The sequence below is a fragment of the Marmota monax genome, unplaced genomic scaffold (assembly GCF_021218885.2).
Source record: "Marmota monax isolate L192 unplaced genomic scaffold, Marmota_monax_Labrador192_F-V1.1 WCK01_AAM20220418_F8-fsc00051, whole genome shotgun sequence".
Lineage (NCBI taxonomy): Eukaryota > Metazoa > Chordata > Mammalia > Rodentia > Sciuridae > Marmota > Marmota monax.
The window spans coordinates 14,697,341-14,718,633 of NW_026695202.1; the positions used below are offsets into that span (position 1 = coordinate 14,697,341).

The following is a 21,293-nucleotide window of genomic DNA, read 5'->3' on the forward strand; positions in this document are numbered from 1 at the left end:
AAAGTTCTCACAAAAAAGAAAAGGCCAGGACTGAATTTATTCATGGCTGAATTTTACCAGACTTTTAAAGAAGAATTATCACCAGTGCTCTTCAAAATATTTCATAAGTTAGAAACAGAATGGACCTTCCAAAGTCATTCTACTAAGTCAGTATTACCCTGCTAACAAGCCCTGATAAAGACACAACAAAAGAAGGACACTATAGATTGATATCCCTGATAGCATGGATGCCAAAATTCCCAATAAAATACTCGCAAATCAAACTCATTAGCACATTAAAAAGATCCCACACCATGATTAAGTTGGTTTCATTTCAGGGATGCAAGGATGGTTTGACACGTGCAAATCAATGAACATAATACAGCACATAAAAGGAACTAAAGATAAAAAAAATCACATGGTCATCTCAATAGATGCAGGAAAAGCCTTTGACATGATAAAAGCCCTGAATAAATTAGGTATAAAAAATCATACCTTAACATAATAAAGATAAACCCATAGCCAAAACAATACTGAATGAGCATTTCAGACTGAAAGCATTTCTTCTAAGATCAGGAACGAGACAAGGGTGCTCATCTCACAATTCTTATTCAATACAGTACTAGAAATTTTAGCTTAAGCAATTAAGCAAGTGAAAGAAATAAAAGGGATACAAGCAGGAAAGACAGAGTCAAATTATTCCTGTTTTCTGGTGATATGGTTCTTTGTATGGAAAAAAAATCTAAAACTATAACAAAAGACTTTTAGAACTGATATGTAAATTCAGGAAAGTAGCAGGATACAAAAATCAACATATAAAAATAATAAGTTTTTCTATATAACCAATAATAAATTTTCTGAGAAAGAAATCAGTAATGTAATTTTGTTCACAATGGACCCCCCCAAACACACACACACACACACACACACACACACACCCCTAAGTAATAAACCTAACTAAAGATGTGAAAGACCTGTACATTGAAAATTACAAAACAAAGAAGAAAGAAACTGAAGACACTAGAAGGTGGAATGATAGCCCATGTTCATGGATTGGGGGAATTAGTATTACTAAGATCACCACACTACCCAGGTGATCTATAGATCCAAAGTAGTCTCCCATCTAAGTACCAATGACATGAGCTAGGAAAAAACCAAAAACTAAAATTCACGTGGAATCACAAAAGACCCCGAATAGCCATAGTAATCCTGAGCCCAAAGAGTAGTGCTGAAGGCATCACATACTTGATTTCAAAACATACTGCAGAACCCTTGTAACAAAAACAGCATGGTGCTGGCCTGAAAATAGGTGTGGAGACTAATGGAATGAAATAGAGGACCAGAAATAAATACATGCATCTTCAGTCAAATGATTCTTGACAAAGGTGCCCAAACCTACACTGGATAAAGAACAGCCTCTTCAGCAAATGGTGCTGGGAAAACTGGATATCCTCGTGGGAAAGACTGAAACTCTCCCTCTCACCATGGATCAAACACCTTAATATAAGATGCGGAAATCTGAAACTACTAGAAGAAAACACAGGACACTTCAAGATCTCAGTATAGGCACTGGTTTCCTGGATGGGACTTCAATAGCTCAAGAAGCAAAAGCAGGAATTGAGAAATGGGCTGACATCCGATATAAAATCTTCTGCACAGCAAAGGAGACAGTCAGCAGAGTGAAGAGAGCGCCTGTAGACCAGGGAAGATCTGTGCCTGCTCTCATCTGACAGAGAAGTAATATCCAGAATATATAAAGAACTCAAAAATCAGGCAGGCGTGGCGCACACACCTGTAATCCCAGTGAATCAGGAGGCTGATGCAGGAGGATGGTGAGTTCAAAGCCAGCTTCAGCAACTTAGTGAGGCCCTAAGCAACTCAGCGAGAGTCTGTCTCTAAAAAATATATTAAAAGGGCTGGGGATGTGGCTCAGTGGGTAAGCGCCCCTGGGTTTAATCCTCAGTACCAAGAACAAAATAACCAAAATCAACACCAACAAAAACCTCCAAAACTTAACAAAAATAAGAATAATCCAGTGAAAAAATAGGAGAATGTCCTGAGTAGATTCTTCTCAAAAGACACACAAGTGAATAATAAATAAAAAAAATTTTTCAATATCTTTAGCTATCAGGGAAATGCAAATCAAAACTACACAGAGATTCCATCTTACCACAGTTAGGATGGCCATTACAAACAAACAAATAAACCAAAACTAGGGGATGCTGGATGCTGGATGTGGAGGAAGAATCCTTTTACCCTGTTGTTGGGAATGTAAATTAGTACGACCACTACGGAAAACAGTGTGGCATTTCCTCAAAAACAAACATAGCCACCAAATGATCCAGCTGGACTTCCCTGGGTCTACAGCCAAAGGAAATGAAGTCAGCATACAAAATGGTGCATGCATTTCCACATCTATTGCAGCACCGTTCACAAGAGGCAAGGAGTGGAGTCAGCCCAGGTGCCATCAACAGATATGGATAAAAATATGCTTTCTATACACAGTGGAGTACTATTCAGCCATTAAGAAGAATGAAATCGTAACATTTACAGGAAAAGGAATGGAACCAGAGGATATCAGGTAAAGCAAAACACATGCAGAAATACAAGTACTGCTTGTTTTCACTCCCGTGTGAGGATAAAGATAAATAAAAATTAAACCCACAATGAGCAAAACACAAAGATGACCTCAAAGTAAAAAAGGGAGTACTTGGGACTATGAATGGGGCTGGTGGGAGGGTGGAGACAGGGGCAGGTGGGAGGGTGGAGACAGGGGCAGGTGAAGGGAGGGCAGGGAGGGCGGCATGACCAAGGCCCTGTACCTGCCTGTGTGGAAATGTCCCTGCGGAGCCCGTTAACGGGTACGACTAATGCATGTTGATAATGGTGACAAAGAACACAAGAGCCAACAATCGGCCCACGAAGCTGTCCCCGTCTCAGTCTCAGTGGCTGACTCCAAACAGCCTGGCTCCCAGCAGCCCTGACACTGGGATCCATTTTCTTCCTTTTAAGGGAACAGTCGTCTTCTTACCTTAGACAAATCTGCCCATCTGTTTTTCGCTTTGATAACAAGATACTGATGAGCCTGTTCGCAGGCTAGTTCAGAATCCGCAAGTTTCTGTTTGGTTCTTGAAAGAAAAAAAATAATAAATAACTGTGTTTAAATTTAATGGGCTCATGAATCTCCTGAGGGGTTCTCCTACCCGCTATCTGTTTCAAAGACACCATTAAAGTCTGTTATTTCACATCTGGTCTAACTTAATTCTTAAAATACAGTCGCATTTCCCCAGCTGCATGGTAGGGAAGTCTTCTTAAATTTTCTAAGTCCTTGTTTATTTTCAGATAAATGCTATTCAACTTTTTTTTTTTTCCCTCTTCCCAGAGCACAAAACAAACAGGGCTCATTTCTTCTCGGGGAAGGAGGGAGCATCACGCAACATTGAGTGTCTTAGGAGGAAAATAACCAAAACCTTTTCTTGTTTTTGTTTTTTGTTGTTTTTTTCTGGAATTTGCAAGTTGGAGGGAGAACGCCGCGGTCAAAGCGGACAGAGGGGCCCGACCCGGATCGCAGCCTGGGCTCCGGCCTCGGCTGACTTCGCGGGGCAGGCTTCAGGACTCAGCGCCATCCGAACGCCTGCTCCTGTACTCACACAGTGATGCTGTCTGCCTCACCTGGCCCCGGGCCTGCCTGGATAGGTGGCGGAGACACCGTGGAGACGGTGCCTGAGGAACCTGGGTGTCCTTGAGTAGTCCTCCCACTAAAGCCAATCGGGGGGCCCGCAGGTCCCGAGATCTGGGAGCGCACCTGGGTCTGCACTGGGCTCCGGCTGGCTCCCGCTCCCGGGGCCTCCCTTTGGCTCCCTCCTGAGGCCCCTGACCGCCATGCTGCTCCCCACAGCGCTGGACCTCACCTGCATTTCTGCGCCATCTCTCCAACTGCCTACCGGACCCCACAGTCACGGAATTCAAGGGTGGGAAAGGATCCAAAGCTCCACCGCAGTCCCCACCCCTGCTTTACCCCCGGAGCTGGGGAAGGTCGCGGGGCCTTGTCACACTTTTGCTGACAGGAACTTGAAGTCCTAGTGATGTCCTGCCTTCACTTCTCCATCTCCCCAGGGCCTGCTGCGCCCAGGTGCTCACCTGGACCTCCCGGGGGGCTATCTCAAAGCCCCCGGGGCACCCCTGCCTTGGCAAGCCAGGGCCTCCCACCTCTCACCCACCAAGCACTCGGCCAAGAGCCCCGCAGCTCCCGGGCCACACGGATCCGCTGGTCCTGAGTTGCCTGGCTCAAGCCAGGAGCCCCCCTGGGTTTCCCACCATTTCTCCTGGTTCTCACTTGGCGCCTGTGCCCCTCGAGAGGGAGTGGGGCTGGGGGGCCTCTTCCCGCCGTGGCCTGCTCCTTTCTCCTGGCTCATTAGGCCTCCTGATCACCAGCCCTTCAGCCACAGTACGCATGGTCATTCACTTGCCAGGCACTCGGGCCTGCAGACTTGGTGACCAGCACAAGGACAGTCCATGTCCTCAGGAGCTACCGCTGTGGCAGCCACCACTGGGGACAGACATGCTGAAATAAGCAGCTCAAATGACTTCAGACTCCGAGCACCTCAGGAGGGCAGGGCATGCTTCAGCAAGAGGGCGGAGGCTGCTCTCTGAGATGTCATGCCTATGTGACACCCAGGCCATGCCAGAGTCCTGGGGTGAGCTCTGCTTCCAGGGAAGACGGAGTAGGTACACGTCCCCCTTCCCCTCCCTCCCCTACAGCAGAAAAACCCTGCACAGAGCACAGCATGGGACCTGAGGGCTGATGGAGGAGGAAATCTAAACTGAAGGACGACAGACATGAGCTTCTTGGGAGTCCGACTTCCCAGGATCCAGGCTCAGGTAAAAGAGCAGCCCAAACACTGCAACTGTGCGAGGTCGTGGAGGGAAAAGGTGCAAGACCACGTCTGACTTTCTGACCCGAGAGCCAGGAAGGGGGCCTGCAGCACAAAAGCTGTGTGGACCCATTACTCTCCTTAACGATCCTGGTCCTGGTCTAGAGGAAGCCCCGCCAGGACACTGTGCTTTCGTGGTGGGGCTCGCAGCCACACTGGCCCCGGAGGTTCTGAAAACTCTGGGTTCTTCTGCCAACCAGAGGAACGGGGTTCAAGGAGAGTCGGGGAGAGGTGTGTTATTTTTCCACCTCTCCTTCTCTCTTACCACGTTACCCTGAGGGTGGCCCAGTCATGGGAAGCGTAAACAGCCAGACAGGCTGAGGAGAGGGGACCAGAGATGATCCCACCTGGACCCCAGGGGCAGGGCAGGAAACGCACACAGGCAGCCCAGAAGCCAGCACCACACAAGAAAGAGGTCGAAGCCCCATGGTAAGGTACCCAGAGGAGACAGGAAGAGATGGTGCATACAGATATGTGGAAACTGTAGCTGAGTACTCTCCAAATTAGGCAAAAGACTTAAGTATGCTATTCAGTAACATGCACATTTCATCCATCTCAGCGACTCCATGCTTAAACAGCATGCTCAGAGGGCTGAAACCTGAAAGTTTTGAAGGCGACCTGAGAGAACGCCACGTGACCTGTAGGGGGCACCACCACTGTTCACAGGACTGCTCACCACAGCTGGCCAGGAGGCCAGAGGACAGTGGACAAGACTTTTTAAATGCCAGAATTGTCAATCCCAATATATCCAGCAAAAATACCTTCTAGGAATGAAAGAGAATAAAGGTACTCCCAGAGAAGGCAACTGAGACGACTTGTCTCCAGCAGACCTGTCCTCAGAGACGTGCTGAAGGGTGCTCCTCAGGGGAAGGAGAAGGTACAGAGAGGATCCGGAGCCTTAGAAATAGAGGAGGAGCAGCAGAGGTGATAAGGTCTGGTGACCCCAACACACCATCTCTCCTCAGAGGGCCAAAGCACGGAAAGCAAAAATTGATAGGACTAGAAGAAGAAACAGAAAACTCCAGTTATTGTCACCGTCCTCGTTTAGTCATTGATTGATGAAGCAGACAGAAAGCCAGCAAGAATTCAGAGGACCCAGACAATCCTAGCAGCCAACTTGATTGATGTTTCCAGAACACTCTGCCCAACTCAAGCAGAGGACACCTTGTGCATTCTCCAGCTGGAGCACATCAGGGTCATAAAACAAACTTGTAAAAGGACTGAAGTCACCCAAAGCCTATTCCTTATCAATAACTGAATGAAACTAGAAATGAACAACAGAGAAGTATTCGGAAACTGTGCTAATGGTTTAAATTAAACAACAGTAATTCTAGATAATCCATGGACACAAAAGCATGCCTCAAGGAAACGAGAAAGTATTTCGAAATGAAGGAAGACAACAACTATAGCACATCCAAATTCGTGAAACGCAGCTGACTCGGTGCCCACAAGGAAACTTGTGGCATCAGGAGCTTATATGAGAAAAGAATGGACTAAAAAATCTGAGTTTCCAACTTTAGAAAACAAAAAGAAGATAAAACTATATTCACAACAAGCAGAAAGAAGGAGCTAATAAAGATAAGACCACAAACCAGTGAAACTGAGAGCCGGAAAGCAACGGAGGAGGCTCGATGAAATGAGTAACTGGTTCTTTTAAAAGATCAATAAGATTGATGAATCTTAGCTAAAATGATCGGAAAAAATGGGAAGGTGCCACCTATCAGTATCAGTAATGAAAGCAGGACTATTCCTGAACACTCCACAGAGTTTAAAGCAATAATAAGGAATTACTATGAAGCATTTATTGCCCTTCGTTTGTCGACTTTGATGAACTGGACCAACGTCTTGAAGGACTAATTACCAAGGCTCACTCAGGAAGAAATATGAAAGACTCTATGGCTACTAAATAAACTGACTTATAGTTGAAAACTTCCCAACAAAGTCACTTCAGGACTTGATGACTTTATTTGTGAATTCTAGAAAATGTTTAGGGAAAAAAAATTATACTACTTCTCTAGAAGCCAGAAACGAGATGAGGGGAATTCTTCTAGTGGTGTGATGCCGAAGCCAGGACTGCACTACTTACGACTGCTCTTCTTTCCTAGAGGTCATCCAAAGAATAAAAATGTTTGAAATTATTTTCTTTATAAAATAGAGGTCATTCTCTCCTGCAGTGACAGTGAGGGTCCACGGACCCGCCTACATGTCTGTTGTACATCACAGGGTTTCAGCAATGTTGGTTTTGATTTTAACTTATCTATTTCATTATCCTAAAAATCTGTGATCATTGCTCGGTTGTTCCAAACTAAGAAAAAGAGATCATGATAAGAAGGAACAAAAAATGATGGAATGGCCCGCAGGAGAGAGTATACCAAAGTGGGCCACCACCAGCTCGTGACCCTTCGGTTCTCTGGCTGTAGTGCCCAGGGTTTTACAGTGTCTTTCCAGAAAACAGTAATACCATCCACACAGTGTCTTAGTAGATTGTAGTGAACACTGTGAAAAATTCAGAGGCCTGACTTCATGCTGAACTGGCTAAGGGACAAGAGTGAGCAGGAAGCTTCACAATCAGGAGATGAAACAGAAGATGATGGCTCAGGCTGCGAGGGTGAGGCACACCCAGCACATAAGCCCAAGCTCCCGATGAACACATGATACATTTCTAAGGGCAAAAATTCTCATCAGCTGATCATTCAACAGCAAGGACTGGGTCCTGCGATCCTTTGTGGTAAGGAGCTGCACCGCCTCATTTTGTGAGGAGGACACGTGACAGGACTCGTTCAGCTTCCGTGATGTTCTTGCACCTGAAGGTACTTCATGGGGCTGTAAGTGGGCCAGCCGTCAGGGCGGATGTGTTTCAAACAGGGATTGGAAGGCGACGGATGAGGGGGGAATGAAGTGAGCATGGAGTGGCCCTTCTAATGGGTATTTATGAATCTAAACACAAAAACGCTTTGCGGTTTTGAAGTAAACAAGATGGCGGACGCTCTTCAACAAAGCTATATTTCCCAAGCGTTGTGTGTTGATGACGCAGGTGGAAGTGAAGGCGGGGAGGGCAGAGGGGCCCAGGGGAGAGGCCAGAAGGCTCCCTTCTCTGCCCACACCGCCCACCTCCCCTGGGCCTGCGAAGATGTCTGCTCTAACCCAGTCCTTCACCGTGGAGTCAGGTGGAAGGCCTTCTTGCAGGCCTCAGGATGCCAAGCCCAGCACAGCACCTGGCCCTGGAGGCTCGCTGAGGCAGCACCTGGTTGGACTTCACAACTATCGTTCCCCAACCCTGGAAGCCAAGCCAGGTCCCGCTGGGCTCAGCCTCTCCTGCTAGGTGCCATCCTCCACTCTGGATTTTTCTAGAGCACACTTGACAGCACATGAACCTCCCTGCCTGATGACACTCTGCCTGGCACACCTGCCTCTGCCAGGGCCTCCCGCTCGCCTCCCCTCCACACCCACCAGGCAGCCCCTCTCCCCCACATGCATCTGGCCTGGCTTCCCCAATGTGCTCAACTCCCACCTCGGATTTTCCAAGTGCTGTTCCCGGGCCTTGAATGACCTTTCCTCTGGCCTGCACCTGGGGGACTCCCACTCCCATTTCAAGAGTGAGATCTTCACGCCTGAGCACCTCAATAGCCCTCCTGACCCCCCTTGGTTCCTGTGGCCCTTCAGTAATCCTGCAGTACAGTGTAGCTCTTTATGTTTGTTCCTGTGAGCCCCCTACACGGGAGCAGCTGGGTCCTATTCAAGGCATTTGCACCACCCCGCCCTGGGACAGCATCCCACAGAGCCCACTCTTAGTAAACATCTAATTAAGGGACAAATAAATACAGATAAGGAGGTTAAGTCACTGGAAGGGGGAGATCACATTTTGTGATGGAATTTCCATGTTCTTTCTGCACACATCCTCCAGAAACTTCTTTGGAAAGATTTGTTTGTTCTGTGTCAATGTTGTGGGATCAAGCCTCAGATCAGAGCTCCTCGGAACCTGAGCAATCGGGTGCAGGTGTTCAGCTCACTTGTCACATGATCGTTTCACTTAGAAAGAGACTGCAGTCATTTTCTAGCCTTTTCTTTTTCTTTTTTTTTAAGTATCAGTTAAAATAAACCCTAAGAATTCAAGAGGGGAAATTTAATGAAGTTCAAGACCAGAGGGCCTCCTGCAGCCTCGCCAAGTGTCACAGCAGGCTGGCACAGTGGCCGTGGCTTATGGGTGCTCCCTTTGCTGGTCAGAAGGGTGTTTGCCTGAAGCCCCTGGGGCCAGGAGCACGTCCACATTATGCTGGGTCGTCTTGTCAGGGAGCGCACCTTGCCGTCACCACACTTCAAAACACGAACATTATAACCACGGGTCAAGGAGGGGCTGCTCATCACACCTGTCAGCATTCAACAGGCCTCAGCAGGAGCTGCCTGTGACAGGTGCCGGGGGGCTGGGGGCCCCGCTATGCCTCAAGACACATGCATCTTGCAGAGAGGAGGCCGAGAGTACAGGGCACTGGGGCTCCGCGGAGCACTGAGGTGCTCCTGCTGGCCAGGGGTGAGGCTGTGCAGGGTGGGCAAGGATGGGGGCAGCACTGCTGTGAGGAGCTGAAGGTGTCCCCGCATCTCCTAAGGCAGTGGGCACGGCCAGCATCTCAGTCCTATCATGGCCTGTGGCTGCCCCACTCCCACCTTGGGCATGATTAACATCTGGAGGGGAGGAGACAGGAGAATCTACCAGGGAAAGAGCATCTGCAGGAAGGTGACCAGAGCCAATTCTTGTGTGGCCTTCCCTGGCCTGCCGCTGGCCCCGGGGAGGGGCTAAGTCTTTGGCAGCATTCAGAGTGCATAGGCGCCTCACAAGCCGCATTCTTTCTCTCTCTCTCTCTTTTTTTTTTGGTGGGAGGCAGGACTGGGATTCAACTCAGGGGCACTCGACCACTGAGCCATATCCCCAGCCCTATATTGTATTTTATTTAGAGACAGGGTCTCACTGAGTTGCTTAGGGCCTCACTTTTGCTGAGGCTGGTTTTGAACTTGTGATCCTCCTGCCTCATCCTCTCCAGCCACTAGGGTTACAGGTGTGTGCCACCATGCCTGGCTCAAAGCCTCATTCTTATTTTTTTTTAAATATCTTTTTAGTTGTAGATGGACACAATATCTCTATATTTATGTGGTGCTGAAGAGTGAACCCAGTGCCTCACACATGTGAGGCAGGTGCTCTACCACCAAGCCACGGCCCCAGCCCTCAAAGCCTCATTCTTGAAAAGCTTAAAAAAACATACACATCTGACCTCAGATTAATTAATGCACAGAAAAGTAAGTGTAGGTATATACTGGAATGCCTCCAAAAAAAAAAAAAATACTGGAGCTGGCACAGTGGCCCACGCCTGTAATCCCAGCAGGTTAGGAGGCTGAGGCAGGAGGATTGTGAGTTCCAAACCAACCTCAGCAACTTAGCAAGGCCCTGAGCAACTTAGCAAGACCCTGTCACTAAATAAAATATTAAAAAGGGCTGGGGATGTGGCTCAGTGGTTAAGCATCCCTAGGTTCATTCAATTCCCCGTCCAAATAGAAAGATGCCCTGTGAACATAAATGATGCCCCGGAGGAGGGTCGGTGGCTGTGTGTTATGCTCACTGTATGTTGACACACGCCTTGTTGCAGCTGCTGGCCAAGCCCAGGTGCATACGATGCGGAAAAGCACCGCCCCTTACCTGATGAGTCTTTGAGGCGCATCATCTGTTCTGGGGGTTCTCTTCTCACACAGATGTTGAAATTCCCGGAAGTTTAAAGTGATGGTAACTCTCAAGCCAAGAAGGCCAAGGAAACGCTCGAACTCCCGCTCCTTCAGGTTGAGCCGGAGCTGCAGCAGCAACTTGTGCAGGTCATACATGCTGATCATGCCGTCCATGTCGGTGTCCATCTTGAAGAAGGCAGCGTAGGCGTCCTGAAAACAGAGCGCCGCTCAGAGCCCTCCGCTGCACTGACACACACCACTCCCCACTGCAGGGGCAGTGCGCGGCACGGGGCGGCGTGGCCAGGCTGCCTGCTGCTCTGGAGATTCCACCCTGCCCTGCCCTCCCTGTGGGCTCTGCTTTTCTCAAGAGCCACACATTGCTCTCCAGCCCTCTCTCGGTCAGGCAAGGAGCCGGAGAGGGGACAGAGTGGCTTCTCTGTCCCTTCCACTCTGTGACACCTGTGCTCCTGCACCCAGAGTGAAAAGAGCACACTGTGACTTCCTAGGACCATCAGACCCGGTGCATGTCTTGATGGAACTGCCATGAGGTCTGGCCACTCTGTCCTAGGCAAACAAACACCGTGCTGCATGTCACCCAGAGGAGACCCCCAAAGGCCAGGGCTCTCCCCGGGGCCTCTGCCCAGGACCCCCTGCTCAGTCCATGGTGCTGAGGGCAGACGAGGAAACAGAGGCTCTGGGTCTCCAGGGCATTGGGACCGAATGGAGCTACACCCTGGAGGCAGGTGGCTGTTGCAGATCCCAGCTCTGCCACCTACTAGCTGTGGGGACTCAGGACAAGACATTTAACCTTGCCACATTCTCTAAAGTGGGGATGTTAGAGAAAGTTCCTCCACCCCTGCAGGTCCTTGTGGGGACTGAACACACTAATATATGCAAAGCTCTTAGAGTGGTGCCTGGCACAACCAGTGCTCTAAGTGCCGTTTGTCACAACTTCTATGCCCAAGGTCACACGGCAGGGTGAGGCTGTCTGAGCCAACACCTGTCTCTCCCCAGTGCTTCCTATGTCAGGGCTTGAAGAGCTGTAGATGTGGCCTCAAGCCCCCATTTCCATCAGCATCTGATTCGGGGACTCACCCGGGGGTTATCTGGCCATCTTGGGGACTGCCCCATCCTTTGTGGTACAGCTCTCCTCCACAAGGGGCTGTTAGGATATAAAGCAAGCCCTGCTTCGACTCCTGGATTTGGGGGACAGGTCTACCTGTATTGTCTCCTTTATTCATTCACCAAACATTTTCCAGCACCTAATATGTGCAACCACTGTGCTAAATACTGTGGAAATTAATTGGAAAGCTCCTGCCAGGCAGCGGGAGGAAGGTCAGACCTAACCAGCCCGCAGCCCCTGCCTGAGGGTTCACCTGACCACCAGCCCAAGGCCTCTCACACCCTCCAGCCCACATCTCCAACAGTTTGGGGGTAATTTCCTCTTGGATGTTGAAGCAAGCTGTGTCCTGCACTGAGCCGCTCCACACTGTAGACAACAGTGGATTTCAGGCTGTGCCTGCCCCAAGCTACTCCATTTGGCAGGCAAGTGCAAAGGACTTCTGCAAGGCCCAGAATGTCCGCATGTTGGACATTCAGGGCTTGTCAAATGGCCCAGCCGTGCAGCAGAGTCATAGGGCACAAACTCATAAATAATCGTGCTAATAAAAAATCACCCTCTTAAACTCTCTGAATTAAAGCAGAGGCACAGAGATAGGTGGATGTCCCTAACCCACGGCAGAGAAACAGCCCACCAGCTGAGCAAGCCCACCAGACCTCTGAGTGCTGCGCCCTTCCCTGAGGCCCCTCGGGAGGGGCACCTGAGATGTCATCTGCCATCTCCTCAGGCCAGCTGGTGGCAGGCAACGAACTCCTGACTATTCCCCGTGGCTTCAGCTTGGTCAGCTCTCCCTGTGACGCAGCCCACTTCAGAACTGCCGTCGTCCACTCCTGCGCTGCAGTGAGCCCCACGCTTTGAATGAGTTCAGCGCCTGAGCAGCCAGCCGCCAGCCTTGAACAGGCTCAAGGGTCCACTCATGCTGCGGGCCGCCCAGCTGGGTTCTGAACCCACTGACCCCCCTGCAGTGACTTCTTTTGCATCTGTGTCCGCTCTCTGCCTTTGCTTGCAGTTCTGCCTCTTTAAACCTGAGGCCACTGTTAACCTTATTGGAGCCACTCTGTGATCAATAGATCTTTGTGCAAAGTGTCCTGTGTGACTGGAGTATTATGGATATTAGTAATAAGACTGGTGTGTGTGTGTGTGTGCGTGTGCACGCGTGTGGGTGTGTGCACAGAGCTGGGGTGGAGGCTGGGGCCTCGTGCATACTGGGCAAGTGCTCCACCACTGAGCTACAGCCCAGCCCTAGTCATTAAGATTGCGGTGTATAAAAGAACTTGCGACTGACCTGCTCATGGCTACCAAGTGAACCGTGAATTCTTGGTGGTTAAAGTCAATGAACTTGATGTAGCTAGTTAATTTGCTGTTATTCAATAAATCCTGACATTGTGGAAAGACGAACATGTGTGGTCTCTGGTAATGACAAGGCTCTCTTGCGACAGACGTCAAACTGAACAAGGCCAAAATCAAACCTGGGTGCCAACCCTGCCCCCACGTTCCTCCCCAGGATCTCTCTTCTTGGCAACCGGCAGCTCACTGTTTTAGGTGCTCAGGCCACATACCTCCGAGGAGTCCCGCTGATCCCTCCCTTTCCCTCACGCCCCACAGGCACCTGCTGGCCCTTCTCCCTGTCCCACTGCCTCCACCCCCTCCCAGGACTCTGGATTCCCCAGGAGGCTGCACAGGCTCCTGGCTCCCATCCTGTCCCCACTGTCCACCCTGCACAGCCCCAGCCAGCTTGTGCCGCTCCTGTCCCGCCCCTGGGCTGTGCCTCACCTGGCGCCCGGTCCCAGGATCCTCTCCCCTGCCCTGGGCTCCTCCCAGCCCTTGCTGCCCTCGGGGTGGTGGCGGCAGCTGCAGCGCGGGCTCTGAGTCCTCCTGCTGCAGTACTAGCACCGTGCCTGCGGCCAGTGGCGGGACCCGAGCTGCAGGCCTACGAATTTTACTCATCCCTGGATCTCAGGCTTCGCCGTCCAGCATGGAGACCCCTGGTTTTACTGTAATAAAACAGGCCTCACCACACAGATGGTCAATTCTGACCATGGCGTCTACTCCGTGTGCGGCTCTGGGTATGTCTCTCCCCACCTCTGGCCCTCGGTTTCTCCAGCTATAATATGGGGACACTAAATCCTTCTGGACAGGGCCGAGTGGGACTTGAGGAGATGTCAAACTGATGGTGTGCACAAACCTTCCGGGTCACTGCCTGGCAAGTGGTGTAGATCTCACTCATTCCAGAACAGTGAGTTGGCCCCTACTGTGTGCAGACACTGTGGCAGGCACGGGGTACTGTCTTGAACATGCAGGGGTGACTCAGGCTCATGTTTCATCTGCTTACAGTGGCTCAGTGCCCTAAGGACACTCGAGGGGGAGGGGAACCAATGACAACAGAGCTCCCCCGGCTGATCTGAAGGGGCGCATTCGCTGGCCAGAGGGGAAGGAGAAGCATCCAGGTAAGGAACAGAATGTACAGAGGCCAGGAGTGGGGCGGAGCGGGAGAGGGTGTGAGTGGCAGCTGAGGGCACGCCTATGGGCCAGGCAGGCAGGGCCAGGGCGCAGCCTAAGAGCTAAGGAGCACAGATCAGAGCCCCACACCGACAAGACTGACCTGCAAGGCTAGTGCCCAGGACCGGCTGGGGAGTGGAAAACCAAGCGCAGAAAAGTGACTGACCCTACTGCGGCCTCACTGTCACATCACGTCTGGTTTCAGAAGGCACAGGGCACAGGGGCACCTGCCGGACCCAAGGGCCTGCTGGTCCAGGGAAGCCGGCTACAGCATCCTTCCTAGCCACATTTCCAGGTGAGCCCCAGGCCGACGCCAGCCCACGGGGGCCCTGGAGGGCCTGGGTGTGGCTCTGCGCTGGGACATGTCCAGGTCACCAAGGTGGTCTGTCCCTGCTTCCCCACTACCATGAGTCCTGGGTCTGTGCTGTCAGGTGTGATGAACTGGCTCAGCCTGGCTGTGGGCTGTAGACTGGCCAGGGCTGAGATGGCCATCTGGTCCATTGTGACGGGGCAATGACACCACTTTGAACTAATCAGAAAGTTCACAAACACAAAACAGTGTGGGTTTGGGTTTTTTTTTTTTTCTTCATATTGATGAGGTGAATTTTCAAGGACAGGCACTCAGTAGGTCAAGTGAAGGTGTTAGACCTTCTCATTCGAAATTCCAGACATGCGCTCGGTCCATCCGGGCATCCCTGAGAGGACAGGGGCAAGCCCCAGGGAGCCCGAGGCAATCTGCACCCTGGCCTATCTCCTCCCAAAACTAGTGATGAGGGGTTACATCTTTGTTTTACCCCCAGGTTTAAAATTCCTAGAGTGGATGTCGGTGAGGTCTCTTCCATCAACTCATTGTTTAATTATTTAAAATAGACATTGCCTTAGGACATGCAGGACAGTGTTCCCTGTAGCCGTGCAATGCTGATAGAGGGAAGGAAGCTGTGGGGCTGGTCCCTCCCCGACTGGGACAGGTGAGTGGCTGACAGGGAGGAGAGGGGCTGGAGGGGGGCCTGGGCTGAGACGTTCAAGGCAATGTCAGCAGCTGCCTGGCCTCTGTCTACTGGCAACAGGTAGAGGCCCACCAGGGGCCAGCACGTTGGGGACAGCTGCTCCTGTCCTTCCCTCTCTTCCTCCAGCAGCCACACTGCCCACCCAGCTGGGCTTCCTTCTTCAGAGAACCTGGCCTTCCCCACCCAGAACCCCTGCCTCCTCCACACTGGGCAGGCACCCTGAGGACTCCCAGAGTGCTCTGCTTGGCTGGGTGTCAGGGTGGACTCCATAGTGAGGACTAACCCTTCTCCACATGTGCACATGGTGCCCACAGTTTCTATTAAGCAAAAATTAGGACTCACGGCCTGACGAGAGCACAGAATGTTCTAGTCAGACCCCTGCAGGAGAATACCAGCTAGATGGCCATCATGAGTAGGCTCATTTAAAAATGGAAGCTTTGTAGCCAAGATGGACCTCCAGGCAGCGATCAGAATGGGGAAGATGGTTCAGAGCACACCACACCCCCTCACCCTCGCTCGGAGCGGGCTGCCTCCTGCTTGTCCCTCTACCCACTGGGTCAGGGTGCCCTCTAAGGCAGGTGCCCTCTAAAGCTGCGCCCTCTGCCCCTCCTGGAGCTCACACACCCTCTTTGGCTTCTCAGAAGAGTCAGGGCAGTCATTCCTGCTCTGCGTGGAGAAGGCTGCTGTCCACCTCAGTTTGATCTGTCCCAATGCCCACTTGCACCTCCGCATCGGGACCTGGTGCCTCTCCCAGAGCTGGCCCTGTCCACCTCCCCTGGTGTGGGCGGCCCGTCTGTGCCTCGCTCCCTCTCTTCCTGGTCCGCACAGGTTAAGGCTTAAGAGTCCGTGCAGGGCTTCCTTTCCCGCCAAGTCCACCCTGAAGGGCCTTTCCCACAGCCCACTTGCCCCTCCGCAGCAGCCAACTGCAGTGCACATGGACTGTCCTTCACCCTGGTGTCTCAAGGGCTCCTGCCCTCCTTCCCCAGCACTTGGCACAGATTCCAGCACGCGGTGAGTGTGACACTTGTTTGGTGAGTTAACGAGTGGAATGGAACGGGTACTCACTGTGTCACGGGTGGCCATCCCCCCGCCAATTCCAGGAGGGGTTCCCTCACTTCTAGCAGGAACCCAGGAGGGGAAGGAGGGACCTCAGCGTTAGGCTCTCCACCCCCTCCTGGGCCTGCACCTCTCTAACAGCATTGAGCGCCTGGGGAGAGCCGTGTACCCCTGGTGGCCCAGCGTGACCGGGCACCAGGACCCACATGGGTGGCTGTGCCATGGGGCGGGATAGGTGGAGCCGCAGGTGGTCCTGGTTACCTGGAAGTGCTCCTTCAGTCTCCTGGGGAAGAGCTTCAGGCACTCCTGGGCTGTGATGAAGAACCCAGCTGGAGTCTGAGGGGGCATGGCCTCCTGCCGCCTGTGGTCTGCAAGGAGACCCGGGGCAGCCCTGAGCGCTTCCTCCTGCTTCCCTGCTTTCCTCCCCTGCCCAAGTCCTGCCGAGCCCCACACCCCGTGTCTGGCTCCCCCTCCTTCCAGGTCTCGGGAAAGCTCCCCTTACTGCTAGAGGGGCTGTCCCGACTGCAGGGACGGGTCCCCCAGGTGCACTACAGGTTTATGTCTGCAGTCTCCTTCCTTCCGTCCTCGCATTCATCTACTGATGCCCAGAGGCACAGGCAGGAAGCTGCCTCTTCTTTGGTCTCTAGATCCATGCCACAAGGACAGGAATGTGTAATTTATCCCCTATCATCAACTTGACAGCCACTTCTTGACCACCAATCTGTTAGATGTCATGCAGGGGCGGTCACACATTTTTTGATTCTTCTAACAACCCAAAGAAGTGGACTCTTGTGCCTTATTTAAGCCCAAGGAAGTTTACCATAGCTATTCACAGAGGATGACAGGGGCTCAGAGGGCTCCCCAGCCTGCCCAGGTAGGGTTCTTACAGCACAGCTGTTCAGGCCAACTGGCTTCCAGTGCCCAGCTGGTATGGTGCCCTCTCCCTTCCCTAAACTGAGAGAGAAATGCAACCTCTACTCAAAACCCAGTCCGTTCCACCAGGCCTGATCATCTGAGCATGACCTTGTCTAAAGCCAGGCCACCACCCGGACATGGTTGTAGACATGACTCTCTGCACGTTGCAGCCAAGCTGGCCCTACCCCCACAGGTATGATTTGCAGGAGATGGCCAGGGACAGGGCACCCAGAGCTTGTGGGCACCCTCTGGTCCAGTCTTGAGCCTGGCTTCTGCCCCACCCCTACCTCACAGTGAGGGTTGGCTTCCATATGGGGATGCCCTGCCCCCTCCACAGGGGCCACCACCGGCCCCAGCATGGGGCTGTCAAAGCCTGGCTTTCCTGCCCCACAGCACCTGGCCCTGTGGGGGCTGGTGAAGGATGCCAGGCTGCTCACAGGAGCACAGGGGACAGGTCATGGGGCAGAAGAGCAGGAAAGGGACAGGGATGGAGCGTGGGCAGAGGACAGGGATGGATGCTGACTCTGGTCTGCTCAGGGGTGGCCTCACTGGCTGGGTCTCAGGCAGGCATCCTTCCCACCTACTCTGGTCCCTTCTCTGAAGGAGGATGCACCCGTGTGGCAGAGTGGTGATCTGTGCTGTAGGCTCCTCCCCCCAACTTTCATTTTCCTTCAGGGGATCAAAACATACCCAGGGCAAGCATCAGAATTCTAGAGGGCCATGCTGCTCACTCTGCCTTCCTCCCTCGGCAGGGGACCTCTCTGAAGTTGGCTGGGGCTGGGAGGACCTCTGGCGCTGACACAGAGAAGCAGCCACCTCCCAGAGCCGGCAGCAGGAGAAGGGCTGCGCACACAGGGCTGCTGTGGCCCAGCCAGCCTGGCCAGGGTGTGCAGAGAGAGAGAAGGGAATTCCACCAACTACATGCCTGGCCCCTGCAGTTTTGTGCCAGGGCCTCAAGCAGACAGGGCAGGAGGCCCCTGTCCCTGCCCTGGGGCAGGACTGAACTGTCAGCCTGAGCATGGTGGACAGCAGAAGGAGGTGATGTGGCTGGAGGAGGGACCCAGCAGGGGTGGGGGACCCAGCCCACCTTGACCTCTCACACCAGATGGGTTTCCTAATTTCCTCACAACTGTTGGGGTGAGAGGTAGGAACCGTGGCTGGGTGACTTTGGGCACATCAGTGAATCTTCTAGAATCTCTGCCTCCACATCTGTCAGCAGAGAAGGGTAAGAACTGCCCTGCCTGCTGATAGCATTATTAAATACAGGTCACCAGCATCATTTCAGGCAGAAAAATCCTAAGGACATGAGGTCTGACTGGGGTCTCAGGGAAGACACAGGCTTGGGAGTCCATTTTAGAACCATTAGGGTCCTGGGTTTGCAAAAGACCCAGGCCCAGTTCCACCCTCGCACTCTGTTTAACTTAGTAAAAGGAAGGGCTGAAACCGTAAAATTAAGCAAAGTGCCTGAGTCCAGTCCAGGACGCAGGCGGCTCAACATCTCAGTGGAGGCCCCAGCAGGCTGGGGTGCCCAGGCTTGGCCTTAGTACCTTGAAATCCTGCTGCAAAGTCAAGGTAGCTCATCCCCTCCTTCTTAAAGCTGATCTTTGTAGTCAGCTGAGAGAACTGGGTGTCGTCCATGGGCATCCCGCTGTCTTCCAGTACCTGGTGAAGGGAGGTGAGGGTGGAGAGGCCTTGGTCACGCCGGCCACTGCTCAGCGCACCACCTCCCACCCTGATTGTTGCTCCACCCCCAGCCCAGCAGCTGAGGGCGGGGCCCCCCTGGTCCCTGGGCCCAGCACAAGGCTTGTGTTTGTTGAGCATGTGGTGAACAGAGGACCCGGCAGCACCCCTGGCTCAGCCAGTGAGGCCCCGGCCCAGGGTGCTTAGCAGGCAGGCCCTGCCACCCACCCACGTCCCTGTGGTGGCCACTGCAGGGGCTTTGGAGTTTACACTCACATACCTTCAGGGAAACACAAAACAAAGCAAGGCAGTGTGAGGAGGGAAGAGATTTCTACAAGTCTAACATGACCCACAGGTCACACGGCAAGCTGTGTGGCCGGTGACGGGGGTGGAGGGGTATCCATGGCCACCCCGCCCCCTCCCTGTGCTAGCCCACTCCCTATAGGTTGTTCCTGACCCACCAACGCCTGTCCCCCCTGTGCATGTGGGGGTGAGAGCACCCGGGAAAGCACCCTTCCCTGCATGACAAACATCACGGTAAACATCACCATGGAACTGTCCCCATACCACCCCGAGAGAGGCAGGTGGCCGGAGCTGCTCCAGGGCAGACGATGACCTTTGACCACGGCCAGTGGGTCCACAGCCCAGACAGAGCTGCCTGCCTGGAGAGACGGCACCCAGAAGGGAAGCTGGGGGACCCAGGCCAACAGAGCACACCACGCTGCTGCTCCCACAGTGAGGAGGGAAACGGGAAAGTCCTGCTCCCCTCCCAGCCGAGGACACATGCCGCAGTCCGGCTGCAGCAAAATAACCGGGGGGTGACGAGGAACTTGTGTAGATTGATACAGCAGGAGTGGGAGCCGTTTATTGCAGGACAGGAGCAGTATTTATACATTCCACGCAGCTTATCTAATTAGCATAAACTAGATACATCAGTCAACCAATCAGGAATCTCCACACTTAATGGCTCGCTGGTGTTACTTCACAAACCACTCCCTCTGGCATTTTGCCAGGTGCCATCCAGACTTGTTTACAGACTCTAACAGACACAGAACCACAGCTCAACATGCCTGTGTGTCCACGGGCCAGAGTCGTCCAGGATGACCGACCTCCCGTGTGGGACAGAGGACAGAGGCTTTTTTGCAGGGCTGAGTGTGCAGAGGGTGGTGGAGAAGGGGATGGGGCAGACGCGGACTTAACGCATGCCAGATGGTTCTGGAGCCTCAGGAAGCCCATGTCTCCCAGTGGAAGGCTGGAGGAGCAAAGCCCTTTCTGGAGAGTCCAGGTGCGGGTGAGGACAGGATCAGGTAGGACCGCGGCACAAGTCTACATGGGCAGCATCGTTATGGTCACCAGTGTGGCAGTGTTTGTTGCCACTTCAGGCCAGGCACTGGGCTGGGCTCTCTCCAGACATTGCCCAAAGCTCATTTGATCCTTATCATGAGCCCTGAGAAAGACACTCTTGCAAACCCTACTGGACACCTGGGAATGGAGGCTTGCCCTGATGGCCTGACCAGGGAGCAGCAGGCTCAGGGTTCAAACCCAGTTCTGAGTCCTAACTGCTCGGATGAGCCCCATGGGGGATGGGTAACTGGGCTGGACAAAGTCGGGGAGGTGGAAAAGACAGGAAGCCGGTCGGTAGAAAGTAGGGGAGCCGCCCTGCCCTGGACCCTGGCACCCCTGACCCCAGCATCCAAATTGGCCACACAGGAAAGGCTAAGTGGAGCCCTGGTGACAGGAGAGGGCAGGAGGCTGGGAGGCTGGGGTCCAGGAGGAGAGCCCCTCTCCCACGCAGGGACCAGTGAGTATTCGGCTACAATTCAGATCTGGCTCTCGGCAGGGACCCACATGATGGCAGGGCTACCTCCTGCTCCTATTGTCTTGGTGTCACCCTCTGTGGTGTGCAGGAAGAGGACAGGGACCTGTGGCTTGTTCTTTGTCTCCTGTCTACACAGTGACATGACCCATCTGAATGTGGAAGCGGTCACTGCCTCTTTCCTGGCCCAGGCGGGGCTGCCGGAAGCTAAGAATGAACCAGCCACAATGGGCTGGAAGTGTCCCTCTCCCTGGGGAAGCTGGGCTGGGGGCCCAGTGAACAGGAGGCTACAGGTAGCCACACAGGGGGTGACAGGGGAGCAGATGGATTCCAAGGCCGTCCCCAGGGCCTGCCTGGGCCCCGGGCAGGCAGTGCGCGCCTGGGCATTCTGTGCCATCTGCACGGGAGCCTCGGCCCAGCCCTGCGGAGCAGCCGGTCCCAGCCTGGATGGCAACAGCACAGAGGGGAGGCCACAGCCCACGCACCAGCACCCGGAGGCAGTCGGCCTCTGCAGCGAATAGATGGGCTGCTTGCTTTGAAAAATAACTTTATATTTTGAAAACAATTACACATGAATT

General features: G+C 53.0%; 1 protein-coding gene across 1 annotated transcript in view; it reads right to left on the reverse strand.

The window, feature by feature from the left end:
* Positions 1-21,293, reverse strand: part of Efcab6 (EF-hand calcium binding domain 6) — a 192,422-nt gene that overhangs the window by 66,882 nt on the left and 104,247 nt on the right. Inside the window, 5 exon segments of the mRNA XM_046429560.2 lie at positions 3,011-3,107; positions 10,600-10,832; positions 16,566-16,658; positions 17,567-17,592; positions 18,767-18,881. Coding sequence (XP_046285516.1) covers positions 3,011-3,107; positions 10,600-10,832; positions 16,566-16,658; positions 17,567-17,592; positions 18,767-18,881 — 564 coding nt within the window.